The sequence below is a fragment of the Ambystoma mexicanum genome, chromosome 4p (assembly GCF_040938575.1).
Source record: "Ambystoma mexicanum isolate Mex_15411 chromosome 4p, UKY_AmexF1_1, whole genome shotgun sequence".
In the NCBI taxonomy this organism is placed as follows: Eukaryota; Metazoa; Chordata; class Amphibia; order Caudata; family Ambystomatidae; genus Ambystoma; species Ambystoma mexicanum.
The window spans coordinates 797171981-797191162 of NC_090927.1; the positions used below are offsets into that span (position 1 = coordinate 797171981).

Sequence of the window (19182 nt, forward strand, 5' to 3'; positions counted from 1 at the left end):
ACCAAACTTTGCAAAAAAATATATGGGGCGCTCTGAATTGCTTTGCAAAGTTTGGTGATGTTTGGTGCAGGGGGCCAATCCATGCAGTACTTTTCTTTAAAACGACCAAAAAGTAGGTCTAAAAAAAGTAGTGATATCTATGTCCGCTCCGCGGTCACACTTCCCTGTTCGCTCCGCGGACAAGATACCGAGAGGCTAGGGGGGTGGGTTCATGACCACGGACACGCAACGTCTTCGTCGATTGGCTGCAACGAGCCGTGATGTGCGTCAATGTGTGGATGTGCCCGACATCTTGAATCTGAAGACAGCGCGCTCGCCACTAGAGGCGAAATGCTGTTTCGTAAACTGTTTTGTTCTCCTACAGTTTGTGTGGAGGTTCACAGAGTAAGAGATGGGTTAAATACTGTACTTGTTTGGGCGGCAGGTGTTAATGATGTATTCGCCATGCGAAACGCTGTTTCGGAAACTATTTTGATCTCCTACAGTGCTTAGGAAGGTTCAGAGAGTAAGAGATGGGTGAAATACTGTACTCATTTGGGCGGCAGGTGTTAATGATGTATTCTCTATGCCCGCTGTGTTCGGGATGTTTGTACGTGCAGAAAATGAGGGGTCTAATAAGAGTAGTATTTCACTCCATGCTGTGTACAGGCACCTTGAAACTGTTCTAAGGAGACCCGTGGTGTTAGCGAACATTGAAATTGAGTACATGTCGTTATTACATAATTTTTTCCTATGGGTGTGCTATTGATTACTACGTCGCCATGGGTGTGACATGCTGCAGTGGTTGTGGCCAGGGCCTAGAGTCTTGGATGCATGGCCGTAGGCCGAAGGCCATACTTCCAAGACTCTAGGCCCTGGCCACAACCACCACAGCATGTCACAGCAATGCCTACACCTGTAGTATTGCTTATCGATTAGATATTTGTGGGGAGTGTGTACAAGACCAACGTTATAAGCACTGGAGTTATAAGGCACTGCACACGCACACATTGCAATATCTATGGACATACAGCTAGGACTCTAGCCTCTGGCAGAACAAGTGAAGCATACCACAACTATGTAAACAACGTACTCCCGCACATCACTCAGGTCGTTGTGGGCAGGATGTAGACTTTTTGCATGGCTGAAGGCCGTAGGCCGTACGACATACTCCTAAAACTCTAGGTCTTAGCCAGAACCACCACATTGTATTACAGCAATGCATACACCCGTACTACAGCTTAGCAGTATGATGGTTCTGGGGAGGGTGTACAGTCTTGGGTGCATGGCGAAGGCCATGCACCCAGGAACGACCTTATAAGCAGTGGAGTTATAAGGCAATGTACATGCATACATTTAAATATCTATGACCATATATCGAAATCTCTAGGTCCTGCCCACAACCACCGCAGCATATTAGACAGGCACTTTAGTGGCTGTGTTGTTATGATGAAGCTGTTTCCATAAGAAGAGCACTTTTTTGGGTGCCTTATAACTGTGCGCCCCTTAGGCGAATTCTCACCAAAGTTTGCAAAAAAAATATATCGGACACTCTAACTTTCTTTGGAAAGTTTGGTGATGTTTGGTCCATGGGGGGGAAAGTTTTACGGGTGGGGGGGTTCTCAAAACGTCTCTTTTCCACTTAGACTGAATGGGGGGAAAAGTTTGTGCCCGCAAACATGTGGCGCTTTCCCTGATTGGTTGTGGAACAGCGTGAAGTATGTCAGCTTTCTTTGGTGCCCCTGCTATCTTTTATTAATGTTTTGGTGTACACTGACATTGCCAGAAACACATAGAAAACAAGAGAGCACTGCACTTGTCACACTTAGTAATACTATTTCAGAAGGTGACCTTTGAGGGGGGTGGGATGGGATGTGGGAGCAGAAACTGAAAACAAAGGGGCTATACATGTGATATCAACAGTGATATCATCAATGACATTTGTGATGCCATCTTTTATGTTTTGGGTGTTAGTGCTAGCAGTGCACAGTGGTGCGGGCAGGTATGGGTGCTTAGCCTACCATAACTGGCGAATTTGAGGGGTTTTTCGGTTTTACTTTGAACCACAATGGCACGTTTGTAAAGTGGTTTTAGTGAATTGCACAGGTTTTTAGTAGTGCAACTTAACCATAGCGTCCCCTTAACAAAGTTTTTTTGAGTGAATATAGAGCACATCAAAATTCAACCCCAGAGATGATGAACTCACTGATTCGTTCTCAAAGTTTTAGGGAAGGTCAAATGCTTCAATGTACTTGCATGAACACCATAATTCGAGAAACAATTGGGAAGGTCATATTACAGGATTTAGCCTTTTGTTGGTACAAAGCTTTATCTGCATCTGGCAGTTTAAATTGACTTTTGCTTGCTGTGCCAATAGATGTATGCAAGGCAAAATGCAGACCGTCCGTTCTCTATGTGTTGAAATCTGGGAAATATTTATTTATACTTCAATGTGTTACAGTCAAAGACTTTAAACATAAAGGAAAATAAATAAATCATAATAAAAAATGTAGAAAAGTACCATATATGCATACAGTACAATTCATGATTCATAAAATGCATGAGATACATAGATACAAATTCATATGAAATTTACAAAAAAAAATGTAAACAAAATTACAAAGTTTCACGCAAACAGACCGAGAATCACACAGGCAAGACAATCACACACACGCTGGCAGGATTTTCATGGCGGACCTCACTAACGACAGTTATTTTACACATGTCAAGGCTCTACGTGAGACACCAGCAGCTGTTCAAATGATAACCAGACACAATAGAGGGCCAACTGCAACTCTTATTTCCTGTGTTCAGACACCGGAACCAAAAGGCCCTCAACAAATGAGGACAGGTTGTGAACATAGTCACCCAGGCTTAACAGTTTCAGGGCAACCATGATTTTTACAAAGGCAACAAAATCTTTCAGTCCGCTTCAATTTCTTAGCAGGCCCAGTGTTCGCCAGTACTGGCAATCTGTTTATACGGAAAAGCAATAAGAGCCTGCAAAGAATTTTTGAGGGACATACCATAAGGTAACACTGCGCTTTCCCAGGGGTATATAACACATATGATGTAAACATGTATGACTTCAAACTTAGGAGATGTGCATGTTCCTTTAGCCTATCCCAATCCAGCATGTTTCCCTTGAGCTCTTTCCGGAGTTCCCAGGAGCCCAGCTGAGAATACTGAATAGACTTAGGGTGGGCTTAGCAAACCCGGACTTTGCTTCGTTTTCCATGTCCAAAAAAACAGATTTCTACTAGCCCTACCGTAGTAGACTCCTCCACTAGCTTTGGAGGCAGGTGCTAGGGTTTTATTCCATTGTAGGACTACCTGCTTTCAGTCAGGCTACTGCGCTTCTGGGTGCACTTTTGGGCATGTCCATCTAGAAAAACCTACAGGGACTATGGGTCTCATTATGAGTGTGGCGGTGCGGTAATAACGTGCCACTATTACCACATACCGGCACATTACCATATCAGCACAATCAGAGTTTAGCGGTAGGATGGTGGATTTACCCCCAGTTCTGAGCTGGAGGGATATCCGCAATGCTACGAGCGAAACATTGCCGGTATTACCGGCCCGGTAATACCGACAAATCCCCTTATGGAGTCCTATGCGGATGTACTGGCGTTTCCACCACTTCGAATCTGTCGTTAATTCTGGCAGAGCAAATAGCGGAAACAGTATTGTAGTTTGCACCATATCCCGCTGGTATCCTTACATAAAGAGCATCCTTGCTAAATCAAACTTATGCACCTTTTGGTATTTCCTCAGGCTACAAATAAGCATTGGCAATGCCAACAGTTTGGGCTTTTGTGTAGTCATGGAAAAGGCACTTGGCAGGCACATCCGTAGTTGTATTAACTGGCCATTGATAGCAGCAAGTGCAAAATGGTGCGAGTACCTGGGCATGTAATAGCAGTGACTCGCTAGGCCTAATTCTTATACACAAGCCAAAACTGTCTGCGTTGACAATGCTTGTTTTTAACAGGACCTCAGTGAAGGACGTGCAGAGTGCTTATTAATCGAGTGGATTAAGGCAGAGACCTGATGGGACTTTTTATTACACCAGTAGTTGGTTTACAACTCCAGTTAAGTCATTAAGTCTCAGACGAATGCCTTAAAAAACGGTGCAGGCACTTAAGTGCAAAGTTTGATGGTAAGGCTTGATTAAAGCGAGTTGAACGAGTTCCCATGAGGTTTATTGGGCGGGGTTCAGGAATGGCCATAGGGATTAGCATAGCCATGGGCAGTGAATGGGTGGGCACATAACCAAACATCTACAAGCTGTGTGTCCCTCCTCCATATACCATTCTTCCCTATCTTTAATGCAATAGTTGGGGCTTATAGGTTATGTTAATGGTTCCTATATAGTTGTCGCAAGTGACACCTCATAGACCAAACTAAAAAGTGTGACTTTGAGGTGATGGGAGGAGTTGTGACACGAGTAGGATCGTGTAACCGGCCCAAGCATTATGGCAATGACATATTTTGTACACGATGACCAATCGGGGCAGGGGTCTTATCCGAGCATAGCCCAACAAGTGAAACGTCATAACTTGTATCTGTTGCTCACTCGTTCTACGGCTGACAAAGTGGACTGCCAAGTGGGATGTAGCGCAAGCTCGGTAGAGGCCATAAGAGCGGAGGAGCTTGGTTTGGATTCTTGTTCGAAGGCAATTTATTCCATGGAATTAAGGGAACATGTGGCTGGTTACAGTGATCGGAGCTATCTTTGCTGCGCGAATTGCGTCAGCTTTAAAGTGTTGCCACAGAACTGACAGGAGTGTAAAGTTGGCTGCAGCGAACTGTAAAAATACTAAAAGGTTAGGGTGGAGGCTAGCTTTCTACGGCATAAAAGAGCAAACCGCCGTGCACTTATTCTGGTAAATCTACCCCACAATTAAGATGAAAAAATGTAAGATAAATGAAAACAGAGGAAACGTGTACTTTGCGTTGCCTTGTCACAGTGCCCAGAGGTCGTGCTTTGTGTGAGCAGTGCACTGGTGAGGATAACGCGGAGTCCTAGGGGGGGGCTTCAGTGCAGAATCATGATTCTCTGCAAGCGGCAATAATTCAGGGTCCCTTACACTTCTGCTCGGCATCTATCAAAGTGCTCTTTTCGGTGACTCCTACAGAAATAGCACAGGGTGTGGAAAACGCCCAGAACAGTTAGTTAATGAAATAATGTAACTGCCCTGGGCGAGGGATAATACTGTGTGCGCCGCTTCATCCCACCCTGTTCCACTTGTTACCGCCTTACCCGAGGCACTTCGCCGACACATCTAGCCCTGCCCAAGAACTGTATGATCTCTCCCAACTGCTGAACGTGCCAGTGCTGAGAAGCCGGGACAGGCGCGAGTGTGGCACCTGCGCACGAGGCACTCGCGTGGGGGAAATGGGACCAGTTCTGATTTGCATCTGGTCTTCCACCTTGTGTACTACTAACATGGTAGACTGAAAATGATAACCCCTGCATTTGTCCATTTGTACCCATAGCCAATCAGCCATCATTTGCTCATTCCAACGATGCACTTTGTTTTCTTTTCAAGAAAATGAATTGGAATGAGACAGTAGTTTTAAAAATGGCAAACTTGGCTGCAGTTTTATTTCCACAACAAAAGAATCACTGCACACATTTCGCGAAATCCAGTCTGTAAGTGTGGCGCTTGCTCCATGTCCAAAATCACCTGCTTCCCCCTATTCTTTTGTATAGAGTCCACCATAGGCCCAACTTCCCAACCCTTTGTGCCTGAGCCTACCCTGCCCCTGCAGGTGTCCGTGGGCGGGGAGAGCGCCATTTCTTTTGGGGGAAGCTGAGCCCTTGTTGTTACCACCAGATGCCCCTGCCGTTAGGCTCCCAAGAGGCGCTGGTCCGAGAAGAGCGAAGACCCTTGCAGCTTCCTCCTAGCTCATTCGGAGTGTGTCTTTTGTGCTTGGTCGCCCAAACACTGCCTTATTCCAGCCTGACCGTCCTGCGACAGCGACGTCCAGGTGTTGTCCTCCTTCCGTTCCTTTGTGGGGTGGGTGGGTGTCAAACGAAATCCCTCTCAGCGGTGGCGGCGAGGCGGGCGTCCTACTGCAGGTGGTGGATGCTCCCTGCTGTAGGACGCCCGCTCATTTATAAAGGGCTTACCCCGCCCACTTCATTTGTTTGCCCTTCGTGGGCTTTTGGGTTGTTTTGACGCCATTCCACCCCCGTACCCTTCCCTTACCCAGGGGGAGGGGAGAAAGGTTAGAGGAGGCTCCTGCAGAGGTTACCGGGCCGCCGCCTCCATTTTTCTTTTTGTTTTTTCCGTCGGCAGCTTCATGCTCTCTGTCGTTGCCCAGAGCAATGCCAGAGTTATAATTAAGGCTTCCAGTTTTCCGTTTTTACAGATTTCTGCCCTTAAATACAGACAGAACTCAATCTGCTTTCTGTCTGTATTTATTTATAAAAATTGAAAAAAGACGGAAAAACATGTATTTCTACCTGGTTCTCTATGATGTCACTCATACATCGCAGGCCAATCACATTGCAGATTGGCAGCAGGAGAGTGTAAAAGTTGTATAAAAATAGCATTTAAGTTCTTCAAATTGCTGACCGCACATATCTTGACGCAGCAGCAGTCACACGAGCAACCCAGTCACACGAGCAACAATTTGTTATGGAAAGAAATTGAGCTATCATTTATTTCCTATATTGCTGCATGTGTGCTTTAACAAATGCAATTTTTATTAGAATAAATTCAGGAAAATACTGGTTGTGAATTCTTTTTAAATGACAAAAAATAAATGTGGATAAATACAGAAAAAAGGCCCAAAAATAAATACCATAAAACCGAAGCCTTAGTTATAATTTGCTCATAGCCTTCCAGCCATCACCTTTTTGTTGTGATGGAAGGAAATGTGAACATTTGCATGGGGCAACATTGGGAGCGGTGAGGAATGGCAAAAGGCAATCCTGATAGCAATGTGAGCGGCTTTTCTGGTGCAATGTGGGTTGGCCATTTATAAAGGGCAATGTGAGTAGCATGGCAGTGTTGGGCTGCTTGACCGGGCAACACTTGGATTACACTGTTCACAGTGTCATATTTGGTGTGTGCATTGTGCAACTGCTACGTCAAGTTTGTTGGGGCAGTGAAGACGGTAGCAAAACGGGCACAACACCATTGAACTGAATTGGGCAGTGGCTCATCATAGCAGTGTGGAACTGGCAAAGCCGTTTCCTAAAACAATTGGTAATACTAAAATAATGGGGGGGGCTTAACATGGGGGTGGGTGGACAGACGGACCTGGCTATTAAAACTGGGTTGACAAATATTCTGAATGCAATGTAAGAACAAATGGCATGACTGTGCTTATCTGGGGCAAAACTATATGGCACTGTTGAAACTGGCATGCCCTTGTGTGAAAGATTAACTCAGAGTTTTAATTTGCCTGGCAAGTTAGATAACAGTTTGTCAATGTTACAGCGACCGGTTGGCATATTGAGCTGAACTTCAAACCGGCACCAACTGACTCCTGATCCTGCTCCCACCCAGATCCCTCCCACCTGACTCCTGATCCTGCTCCCACCCAGATCCCTCCCAACAGAATCCCCAACAGTCAGACTGTCTCTTCATGAGAGGCAGCCTGCCTTGCCACTGTACCTTACTGGCCCAGGGGTCCCTGGAAGAGGCATCTCAATGTCTGTCTGCTCCTCCCCCCCCTCCAGTCTTCCCTTATGCAGGACAGGTTGTAAAATCTGTATCCACCAGGCGAAGCAGTGTCCGGGGAAGGCGGGGGGGATTTAGGGGGGTGTCTGGCAGCAATGGCATCCGAGGAAGTGTTGGAAGGCTGATACTCATCCCTTCCCTCTGCCCCCTTTTATGCAGCTTTTCGCGCCGCCTGGCTCTGCCTCCCCACAGCCCCCTTATCCTGCTGGGTGGCTCCTTCTGGATGACGCCCCTTTCGTCTGCCATTGCCCGGCCCCGTCCCGCTCAACCTGGCAGCCCCTCAATTTGGAGGGGATTTGCCTTTGTTGGCTTTACAAAGGGCAGCGCAAGGGCAGAAGAAGACAACCAACACTTTAGTTTGATTATAAAACTAAAATAGGAAGGGTGAATATCCTTTCAAAAGAAGCATGGGATCTGGGACTCTGCCTTTTACTCTTTACAAAAGGAGGTGTGGGCACCACCTCCAACAATCTGTGACCTTGCTGCTAAACAATCAATTCACTATATCTTAGAGTGAAGCGCTGGGAGTGTTCCACACTAGGACCCAAAGCTAGCCAAATGTATTACACAGCAAAGAGGAAACACTCCACCCCCACAAATGTGACACATATCAACATCAAAATGATTCAATAACAAACATGAAGGCAGGGTTCCTACAGGTGATCCAGGTGGACCATAATTCTCCGCCCCCATGGTGGTGCAAGGCAATGAGGCCCCTGGCTTCCCCGCCGTACCCTTCTTGGAGGATGATACAAGGAGGCACCCCACTTTTCACCCATTTTGTGAGAGCCAGCCTGCGCTCGCCACTGTACCTTACTGGCCCTAGGATCTGTGAAAAGGGCAACTCATTGTCTGTATGATCCTCCCCCCACCTGCCACAGGGACGTGGACCCCCTGCCTCGACTTGTGTATGAACGCCAAAATGTTCTGCAGCAACAGTTCGGTACCCTGGTCCGACAGGTGAACCCTGTCGCAATGAAAGTTCCTGGTGCACCCCTCTCCAAACAGTTAGCCACAATCCTGAGACACCCGTGACAAGCTGACAACCGAGCAAGTACACTGTTCAATTTCCAAGCCCAAATATTTAGGGGGCTTGCTGATCCCAGATGGCCCGACCTCATCCTCAGTATTATTTTCAACCAAGCGATCGGGGCCCCCAGAAAGAATTTGGCCATCCATGGAAAGAGAGATAACCATCTTGCCTCTCGAATCTTCTCTATTCCAACACAAAGATTCTGAAATCTAGGGTTGACTACCACCACGGTACCCCTATTGTCGGGGTCGATTCCTCGGAATCGGGAGGCTTAAAGACTGTAGTCTGCTCTAACTCTCACCCTCTGGGACTTCCTAGGAACCAAACAGTATAGCTTGGTTGGTCTGTCATTCGCTTTCTGATAGCTGGCTCTCCAGCTTCGCCTCACTCAGCTGTCTTCTCTCTTCTCGTTCGCGTTTCTCTCTCGCTCTCCTACATCCACCGACTGCCTTTCGATTGTCCTCTTCCAATACTACCCCTGGCTCTATCCTCCTGCCTCAAATCCCTCTCTCACCTACAGCCTTTTCTCACCTCTACTAGCAAAACTCCCCCTTTAGCCTTCAAATGAGTATCTCAAATACTCATTGAAACACAACCCAATTGGTACCACCCTTTTTGGACCCAATATCTAACTTTCACTTTCTACCTATACTCCATTAGGTATCCTACAACTTTTTCGTCTGGTGGTACACCCTCCTCGCTAATTTCTTGATCCACCTCCTCTGCTCCTGACCCCACTCAAATAGCTTTCATCCCTACTGAAACGGCTTATAGCCCAGCCCTTCCTGCTCCGGTATTCTATGTGGCCCAAATTGGCCCTCTAAGTCACATGTCCTCCACCCCCTTGTCCATTCTATACCTGAGCTACTCCCCTAGAGGCCAGGACTTCCCCCTGGAAGTCTTTAGGAAGACTTCTAGCCCCAACCCCATTTTCAGACTCCATTCTCCTGCAGTCAGACATGTACGCAGACAGGTTGCTTGTTCCTGGGTTTTCTCCTATCCTGGCTGAGTTTTTGTTGTTTGGGAAATATTCCCAGGTCTACTGTGTTCCCCTCTACTGTGTTCCCCTGTAGTCCCCTTTCAGTCTGTCCTTCTGCTGATGCCCCAATGCTGCTCTGTTGTCCGTCTGGGGTTGTTGGGGATGTTCGGTGCTTCAGGAGGGTAAGGCACCAAGATGTATTGCCAGGCACCAGTAGGCAGCATTGTTCCCAGTATTCTCCCACCATTCATTTTCTGCATTTCTGCAAGACTTTCAGTCACCACTGGTATGGTTTTCTCTGATGGTGGTTGGTCTCAAAACTCAGACAGCATCCCCGAAGGTTTCCAGTTTGTGCCACTGCTTAAGAATTATGTACTATAACCAGATAAATGTTGTTTTAAGCAAATTTACTGTATGTCTACAATTTGTGGCTAGTCGTTCTAAGTTCTGGATTCTTGGTGGCTCTTGTTTTTGTTGATGACATCAATTATAGATTCATGTTTCCAAATGATCACTGTCGTGGTTACCTAGAAACACTGAAATGCAATAGACATTGCAGAATGACTGCAAAAGATGACACTGCTGTATTGGAAAGCTGCTCAGTGCATGATTAGTATTGTACTTTCTACTAATGTTTGTTTGATCCATCCTTCGTAAATGTTGCAGTGGTGGGGCGATTGGAAGGATTTTTTAATGTGTCCACGGGAAGCACTGGAGCCCCCCCATCTTAAAAATCTGCACATCTTAGCCGAAGTGTACATTCTGTATTGTTTGAAGGTAATGGTGTAGCCGACCCTGTGTCTGCATTTAATGAAGGGTTTCATTCCATCCATGTGCCACCTCGTTGCCCGCTATAATTGAGGTAGCATGTTTCCTGCTCCCACGTCTTCCTCCTCATCAATTGGAAGGCTTTCTGCTCCACCTTCCACCCCTCTCCCCATGAGGTGGATGGCTTTTTGAAAATCGGAAACCAAGAAGCACGCTGACTCTGGGTGGACTCCAGAGGTGTAAAACGTGTTTCCATCCGGTTCTGCTGGCCTAGCCGTGGCACCTTGTCCCGATCGCCGCCTCTGGCATCGTGAGGTGAGTATTTAGCAGCTTTCCTGACCCTCCTGGGCCTGTGAATTGGCTTTAAAATATTGTATTGAGCCCCCGCGTGCTTCTTGCAGCACCAAGCCTCTTGTCTGTTGCTCTCCCCTTCCGTGTCCACCTCCCACCACCCAGCCTGCCCACCTCCCCCGATGGGCTGTTTCCATCTGGCTCTGCTGGCCTAGCCACGGCACCTTGCCCCTGATAGTTCAGACTGCTGTTCTTCCCTGTGCAGCCCTCTGCCCATGCGGCCCCTGCGGCTGGGGGCCCGAGGCAAAGGGCAGCTCCTACATTGGCAGCTCCACGGTGTCTGGGGGTGTCAGCAGAGGAAGCCAGTGGCAAGCCGTCAACAAGCATCGACAAAGAAGGTAGGGGTGGCCACGGTTGGGAGTAGAGCAATTACTCTACTCTGGAAGCCCGGCCACATAACAAACTTACTTAAATCGTGACATTACTGTGAATGTTAGCTGGTTCCCTCTAGGATAGTACTGCAATGGTTGGCTTGCGCCTTCTGGATAGGATTGTGAATGTTAGCACATGCCACATTTGGATGGAATTGTGAACATTGGCCTGAGTCGCATCTGGATAGAATTGCGAGTGTTGGCGAATGCGACACTTAGATAGAATTGTGAATGTTAGCAATTACCAATTATTTAAATAGAATTGTGAACGTTAGCCTGCACCTGACCCACACAGAATTGTGAATGATAGCAAGTACCACACTTGGATGGAATTGTGAACATTAGCCTGCGTCGCATCTAGATAGAATTATGACTGTGGGTGGGGAGTAGAGCAATTACTCTACCCTGGAAGCCCAGCCACTTAGCAAACTTACCTACACCAGTTCAATACTTTGATTAGTTCTCCCTGCATCCCCCTCTCCCACTATACAGGACCCTCAAATCTATCTGTGTTTAGTCTTGTACTTAAACTGCATTGTTTGCTGTGGGACCCTCCCACTATACAGGACCTTCAAATCTAGCTGTGCTTAGTCTTGTACTTAAACTGCATTGTTAGATGTACCGGCCACAACATGAAAGCTAGGCCCATTGGTATAGGATTCTCAATTCTAGACCTGGACACATATTACCCCAGCCGTGCAATCACACAGCCTACGGTATGTATATCCTCACATCACTATTGTGGACACAGGCCGCAGGCACGGCCAAGCAGCCATGCACGATAGAACACGTCTATGGCCAAGCACATCCGATCTAGTTCACAGATAGCCATCCAGACTGAAAGACCTGACTTCCCTCTGCCACTAGCATACAGCGACCACCGCCCGAAAGGAAACCGGTATAGCTGGCCTCACACAGGCTCTCTTAACAATAGCAAACTATCTCTAATCCTCAACAGCATCTACCCATGTGTCTGACCTTTCTTGGGCTGCTTAGTCGAGCCTTACCAGCCAACCAAGTCTTAGAACGGCAACATGCACACATGTATCTCCTAAGTTAACTCCATAGAATTTTGCAACCACATAGACTACGGTCACCATGGGCGTTCCAACCGAGGTAAAAGCGCATTGAGTCCACACAAGTGGGGAAAGAGCACTATATAAATAACCAAATACAATACAATTTAGCCTGGGCAGGGGAAATTCCAGTATAGTGCCATTTTGGTACCAAATCCATTCCTCTTTCTCCAGGGTGGTTCTTTTTCTGCTGCGGTCAGGTGAGTTCTGGTACCTGTAGTTTGGATTCAACCAGGGATTCCTGTCCGTCTTCCGAGGGCTCAGGTGTTTGCTGCAGTTCATGTGCTCTGAATCAGAAGAAAATGGAGCTGGCCAGGGCAGAGGGTGATGGGTATTGGGTTAGGGGCAGTGGTACCAATAGCCCTGCAATGTATTCAACCATGCCGGGGAGCTAGGAACTGTGGTCCCTCTCAATCCTCCTCCTCCCTCCCCCACTTCTTGACAGGGTCACATCCATAACGGTTAGAATGTATTATGCCAAAAAACATCCCAATGTTAGTAAGCAGATACCACAAACCCCTAGAACTGAGGGCACAGTTCATGGCAGGTCAAACTGTGTGTTAGAATAACTTTTTCAATAGTCTTAAAAAGATGAAATGATCTGTTGTGCGCCTGCGTTTGATTGGGTGAGAATTTACCAAGCCAGACACTTCATCGTGGAAGAGGGTGATAGTCTGCCAGCACATTGGCGGCAGGAAGACTGAATCTAGTGAAGGTTGAGTTTTCCTTGCTTACCAACTTTCACTGAGACACTCGACCTGTTCTGCATTCTGAAAGCTTGTATTGGGGTTGCCCTGATTCTCCTTTTCTGTTTATTGGGAAAGCCTGCACGGCTCCTACTCCAGGTGTCCTGTTCTGTGTGAGGGAAGCGTCAAAAAGCTTATGCTGCTGTCGTACCTTTTCTTTACATGCAAGAGAACCTCCAGAGTGTGAGTGTTCATCTGTTCCATTTGTGGTGACAATGTCAGTGCTACTGCACCCTATGCTTGATCTGTTAAGTGTGATACACCTGATATTCTGTTACGATGTGGCCCGCTGCTGCCTGATTATGATTTCCAAACAGATAACTTTTTGCACGCGTCGACTGAATGTTACATACTTTTTACACTCTTTTTCGAAGAAGAAAACACATTTTTACTCCCTTGAAAATGCATTTACTCTCAAAGTTTAAAAATCGGAAGTAAAATGCTCTCGCCTCATAATCTTATCTGGAGCACTGGCAACAGACTACTTTAAGAAGAGAGGGTAGGTGATGCCCAGAGCTGGTTTTGGTTGAGGTGGTGACTATAACACTTGGTTACCCTTTCAGATAGCTTTAACCTCAGAAAGTAATTAAATGATATTGACCCGTGCCTCGTGTGGATCCCTCAAATTATACATATACATGACAACAAAAGATGTATTCCTCAACTTTCAGCTTGACCTCATAGATTTGGGCAATAGGAGTGCCAGCACGGCTACATTCTGGAGAGATAAACATACGAAGTTAAGCATACAAAATATACACAACTTTGCCTGTGGCGTTAATCATTGGAATTGGCAAAGATCTTGTTGTTTAGGGCTGCCCTACACCTATTCAAAGTGGGGGATTCAGTATGTATTGATGATTTTTCATATCAAATTACTAAGCAATTATTGTAACTAAAATAGCCATTTGTGTGGAAGCTGTGCGAATTCGTACGTTGGTGTTTCTCCGCTTAATATTTTAAAAGTTCTTTTAGGAGATAATCAACTTGTTTGCATGCCCCCTTCACGATATGTACCTTATTCCTCGAGGACCTCGGCTGAACATACGATTCAGATAAAATGTAACATTAGGAATTACTTATTTGAATCTAATTACCCTAATAGCATGATACCATATGGCTGTCTTCTGCAATTGTTTGTTTGGAAAATATGCAGGTATATATTGTTTGGTCTTCAAAAAAGCACATCTACTTAACAGATAGATAGCAAGATAACAGGTTTGTTTTTATCTCATGTTAAACAGTTTTGCTAATGAACCCTTTTGTTTTTATTGTAGGCACTGGGAAACCATGAATTTGATAACGGTGTTGATGGATTATTGACTCCGTTCCTTAAAAATGTGACATTTCCTATTTTGAGTGCAAATATACACCCAGATAAGGTGCTAGCATCTCAACTGGCTGGCTATTTCAAGCCGTATACAATACTGAACGTCGGTAGTGAAAAGGTCGGAATCGTCGGCTATACCTCAAAGGAGACACCTGTTCTTTCCGACTCAGGTATGATTTAAGAATACTGTTGATTTGTAAAATGTTTGCTTGCCTATTGGTAGCAGTTGACGAGCAATCCAAGCCAGAAGTCTTCAGGGGGGTGATGGAGGATCAGGACAAGATATGCGGTAACCATGAATGAATGAAGGAATGTCCTCACAGGGGTGTATAACAAATATTTTACACTTTGTCTTTTAAAGGTGGGTAGATCTTTTTATGTACAAGTAAAGGCAAGGTCATTCATTTGTAGCATACAACAATACTTAGGGTGGAAGTGTTTATGTTCTCCTAACCACTAGGATCATTCGTGAGGAATCATGTGGTGTTGGATTTACCAGTGATCAATTTAATAAAAGGCTGTATGGTAGGTCAGAAGGAGGAGACTGACTATCATGTGACATGTTTGACTTGCTGTTATCTGAATAATAAAGAAAACGCCTCTAGCTCTAGTCTGTGGGTTGCCCTGCCTAACCAAACTAAACTATGGTGCTCGTCGTACGATGTGAAGTCCCAACTTAATAATCTGTCCTCCGTCAGAAACTAGCTTAAACTGACCCTACCACTATTAATACATAACAAAAGACCAGGATAATGACTCCCTTCCCTGGGAGATACTTCCCCACCCAAGTTTCTTCAATATGATATCTTCAAATAGTCTCTTGCTATTCCTTGTAATGGTTCCTTCGGTTCATTATGTGTATTTGTTCCCCCTGTTTCTCCAAATACGTTCTTCTTGAGAGTATCTGTCTGACTCGTAGTCTTCTCACAGTCTTGCCACTCACAGGAGAATGCATCATGTATTTCTAAGCAGTTCTTATACATTTGCCAATCCCTGGGATGAGTATGTTGGTGTCCTGGATGATCTTCACTCTTCATACACTTTTTGCCAATAACTGGGATGAGAGTGCAGGGTCTCTTGGTGACATTCACTCTTTATATCTCGCTCCCTGTGTCTCCCGCTCTTTCTGTCCTCCTTGGTTGGTCAAGATGATTCTTTGGTTTCTCCCCTGTCCCTCTAGCGACACATTTTGTTCTTTTTTGACAGTTTCAACGATAAAAGGGTTTTTACTTTGGTTCCGTTCCACGCCACAGCCTTCCGGTATGGTCTGTTGGTCAGATTCTCCTCCTATGAACAGACCTCCTCAGGTCTGTTATTGGCATATCGCCTACCCGGCACGCCAATGATGGTGGTTGTCGAGAAGGGCTTCAGTGGCCCTTCTCGAGCGTCCATCCAGGGACTTTTATGGATTTCATCCACTCTGCTGGTCAGATGGCATGCTGCCGCACCTTCAGCTCCATAGCTGCTTTCTGACAGACAAGGCAGCATCTCCCCCAGTATCCAAGCCTCCTCGATCCGGCTGTTTTGAAACGTACCCAGTCTCACTTTGTTGTTCTCTTGACCTTCTTTTTATGATTCACTTCTGGGGCTTCCCCTGCTTCCAAGTAAAGTCCTTCCTTTGTTTTGAGACCATATTCACTATGCCTCCTGTTGGCTTCTTCGTGTCAGACAAGCACTCTTGTTTACTCTCATGATCTTACTCTTCACAGTACCAGGTTGATATTGTTCTTCTGGTATTACATTACAATAATACATGTAAGAGGAGTTTAGTTGTCTGTCAGTTAAAAGTTGTACTGGTTTTTGGTGGATAGTAAAAAGGGAGTGCCTTATTATAAAGAGAGTCCTTGTGCCCAAGAGGGGGGTCCCTCCTTGTGAGGTCCCCCTTACTGCCACCCCTAGGGGGAATGTTGCGTATCAGGCTCACCGTCTTAACCTTACAGGAAGGGTATTCCCCCTTTGGTGGAACTGACTGAATCCCTCGATTTGTCACTGGTTTCTTAGTTGAAGTTGGACCAATCTCCACTTAAGGCACGAAGTAAGATTTTGAAGTGGGAGTATTTTACCCTTTTTGAGGGGGCGTAGAATGATTTTTAGGGATTAAGTCATTTCCATTCCCAATGGAATTATTGTACTGCTTTGTATGTATTGACGCTTATTAAGATGTCTTTAAGAGGCATTTTTCAGAACCGGCAGCAATAAGAATGTACCTCCTTCCTGTGGTACTGCTCTACTGGTGCCACTGATCTAATCACATTGTGGAAAGCCTTCTAGCAATCTCTATTGCCTATTTTATGTTGGAAGCATTTTAACTTCAATTTAGTTTTGTTTTTTTGCTGAGTGTATTTTCCTTTAAAAATGAGCGGGTACACAGGTTACCTTCAGCATTGACTCCATTCATCCAAGATGCAGGGTTCCTGTATGATACGTGCTTGTAGCTTACTGATTGGTTAAGCAGGAGTCATTAGCATGGAGCAGACCTGAGATTTCTCTTATAACGTGTTGACTGACTTTGGAAAAACTACAGTGTGGGAGCCCCAATAATGAGAACGAACATGGGTCAAATACCCTGTTCTTTGTGATCTGGAATCGTCATGTGTTTCCGATCACAAAGATCAGTTATTAGAATGGTAAGTGCATTGAAGACCATTTCTGTCCGACAGAGGCACAGCTGTTGCTTAAGAAGGAAGGACCCAGAGTGTGAAACCATTGGTTATGTTGTTTGCCACATTGAGTTCTTCATAGGCAATCTCTTATTTTGAGTTGGAAATGTATAATTGTTAGCCAAACAAATTCAACTTCCTCTTGTCGCAAAAGTATTACAATCAAACCAGCATGACTATGTGCCAGAGGCACACAGTCAATTTTCTGACTCAAGATACTGCAAATATCTGGAGGAATACCAAGCCAAGCCATATAAAAGGGAGCTCAACAAGATTAAAGACACTTCTCCAGCATTGGATCTTTAATGGATTCATATGCTGTGAATATTCCCCGTCATCAGGTTGGGAATTCTCAGTTACTTTTTGATTCCCCTTGTCCTAGGTAAGAAGAACCTAAATGTTGTAGCCTAACACCCTTGTTATGGGTGTTTTGGTCCCCACCAATGCAACCTCGAGTAGCCTTGGACTAGACCATCATTTTCCTCTTCCTCTCGGATTCTAACCATGTGTTCAGCTGAGGGAGTCCTCCTTTAGGTTAAACTCTTCAAAACAAAAGTTTCAAAGAACAAACATTTTCTCTACACAACATCACTACACTCTTCAAGATGAGGAGGTTTTCTGGAGATGGAGGGCAAAAGAAGACCCCTTTTTAAGCCCTGTGCCACTTATGGCCTAAAAAATGTATATAAAGGAGATAAGCATTCCGACCGCATATACTGCCTTTAACCCGACCACACCGTTAAAAGCTGCACCATCTGTCGAGGTCTTAGCTCCAAGACTCTCAAAGATAGAAATAGAAGGCTTGTCTGCTGGCTCAACAAGGGGAACTACCCTGAATACCCCTCTGATGTCGAGTTTAACAGTAGCATGGCCGGTCCAACAGGGAAACTACTGCGGTCGAGGGAAAGGGTAAGGTTGGATGAAAGGCTGGTGAAGAAGGCCAAGCACAAGATCGCCCATGGCTACAAGCAGTCAGCAGCGGCCGAAAGACCGAAGGGGCCAGATGGGCTGTCGTCCCCCGCATAAGGCCCGTCGTCACCGGGGAGGAAGTTAGCAGCAAAAGGCAGAAAATCAATGGAAGGACGAAAGCACACACATAAATTAAGGTCATTGAGAGAGGGCGAGGCCCTGTCATTGTAGGGGGGTGCAAATATCTCCTAGTGCGCACGGCCAGAGGCACACGTACATTGTTTTTGGCCATTCTGAAAGCGCATAAACAGTCAACGGAGGCCGTCGAGGCACGGAAGACGCACACGCACCCCCAGACCACAGCCGCAGAGAAGGAGCAGCAAAAGTCGCATTAAGTCGGCCTGTCAACATCAACAAAGCACCAGGCGCCTGACCCTTTGAGGACACCACATAAAACGGCCTTGTCAATGACCTCTCACAAATCCAGCTTGTCCACAACTTCATCTCACAAATCCAACTCGCACAAAACGGGCTGGTCAGTGACACCACATACACTGAACTCGTTGACAAAAAAAGCTGTGAACAAAGACCAAACAAACACGGTCCCATCACCCCGACATACAACCTTGGCAGTGGAGAAAGACACACCTCTGGCCCCCAAAAAAACACATAAGGCGGGCCCGTCGCCGACACCCGTCAACAGCAGCCCTGTCGACGGCAGCCCTGTCGACGGAAAGGCAGGAACTTCCTCAGGAGGTGCAACCTCAATAACCAGACGAGGCCACCCAACCACAACACATCAAACAGGTTGCTCCTATCCAGTACTCCGATGTAATACCAGAGGAGATATTACAGTATGAGGTGGATACCGAATTCAAGGCGTAGCACCAACAGTCAGACTCGGAACAGTCTGTGATATTACAGGAGGATGCTCCAGCTAGGCCATCTATGCCAAGGAGTCCTAGTCAGGAAGGAGACCTGACAGTTGGCCGGCCACAAGAGGAGGCAGGTCGGACACCACAATAGCCACAGGAAGAAGCAGGCCCGGCTCTGCCCAGGGGGCACACTCGCCAACAAATCCAACAAACGGAAATAAGGGGCACTGTTAAACAACCCACAGTCCCTACTATCCATGCAAGTGGTCTCCTCCCTACAGAGGCCCATCACCCAACTTGATGCAGCTCTGATGAGACCAGGGATGCTGGCCTTACCGCCACCTCAACCACAGGTACTACAACAATCTCCACTCAGACCCAGGTTTACTTCGCGGGGAAGGTCAG

The 19182-nt window shown here is 46.2% G+C and overlaps 1 protein-coding gene across 1 annotated transcript in view; it reads left to right on the top strand.

Moving 5' to 3' along the window:
- Positions 1–19182, top strand: part of NT5E (5'-nucleotidase ecto) — a 1024615-nt gene that overhangs the window by 367255 nt on the left and 638178 nt on the right. The window contains exon 2 of the mRNA XM_069606337.1: positions 14281–14503. Within this exon, the coding sequence (XP_069462438.1) occupies positions 14281–14503 (223 nt within the window). The remainder of the gene's footprint in view (positions 1–14280; positions 14504–19182) is intronic.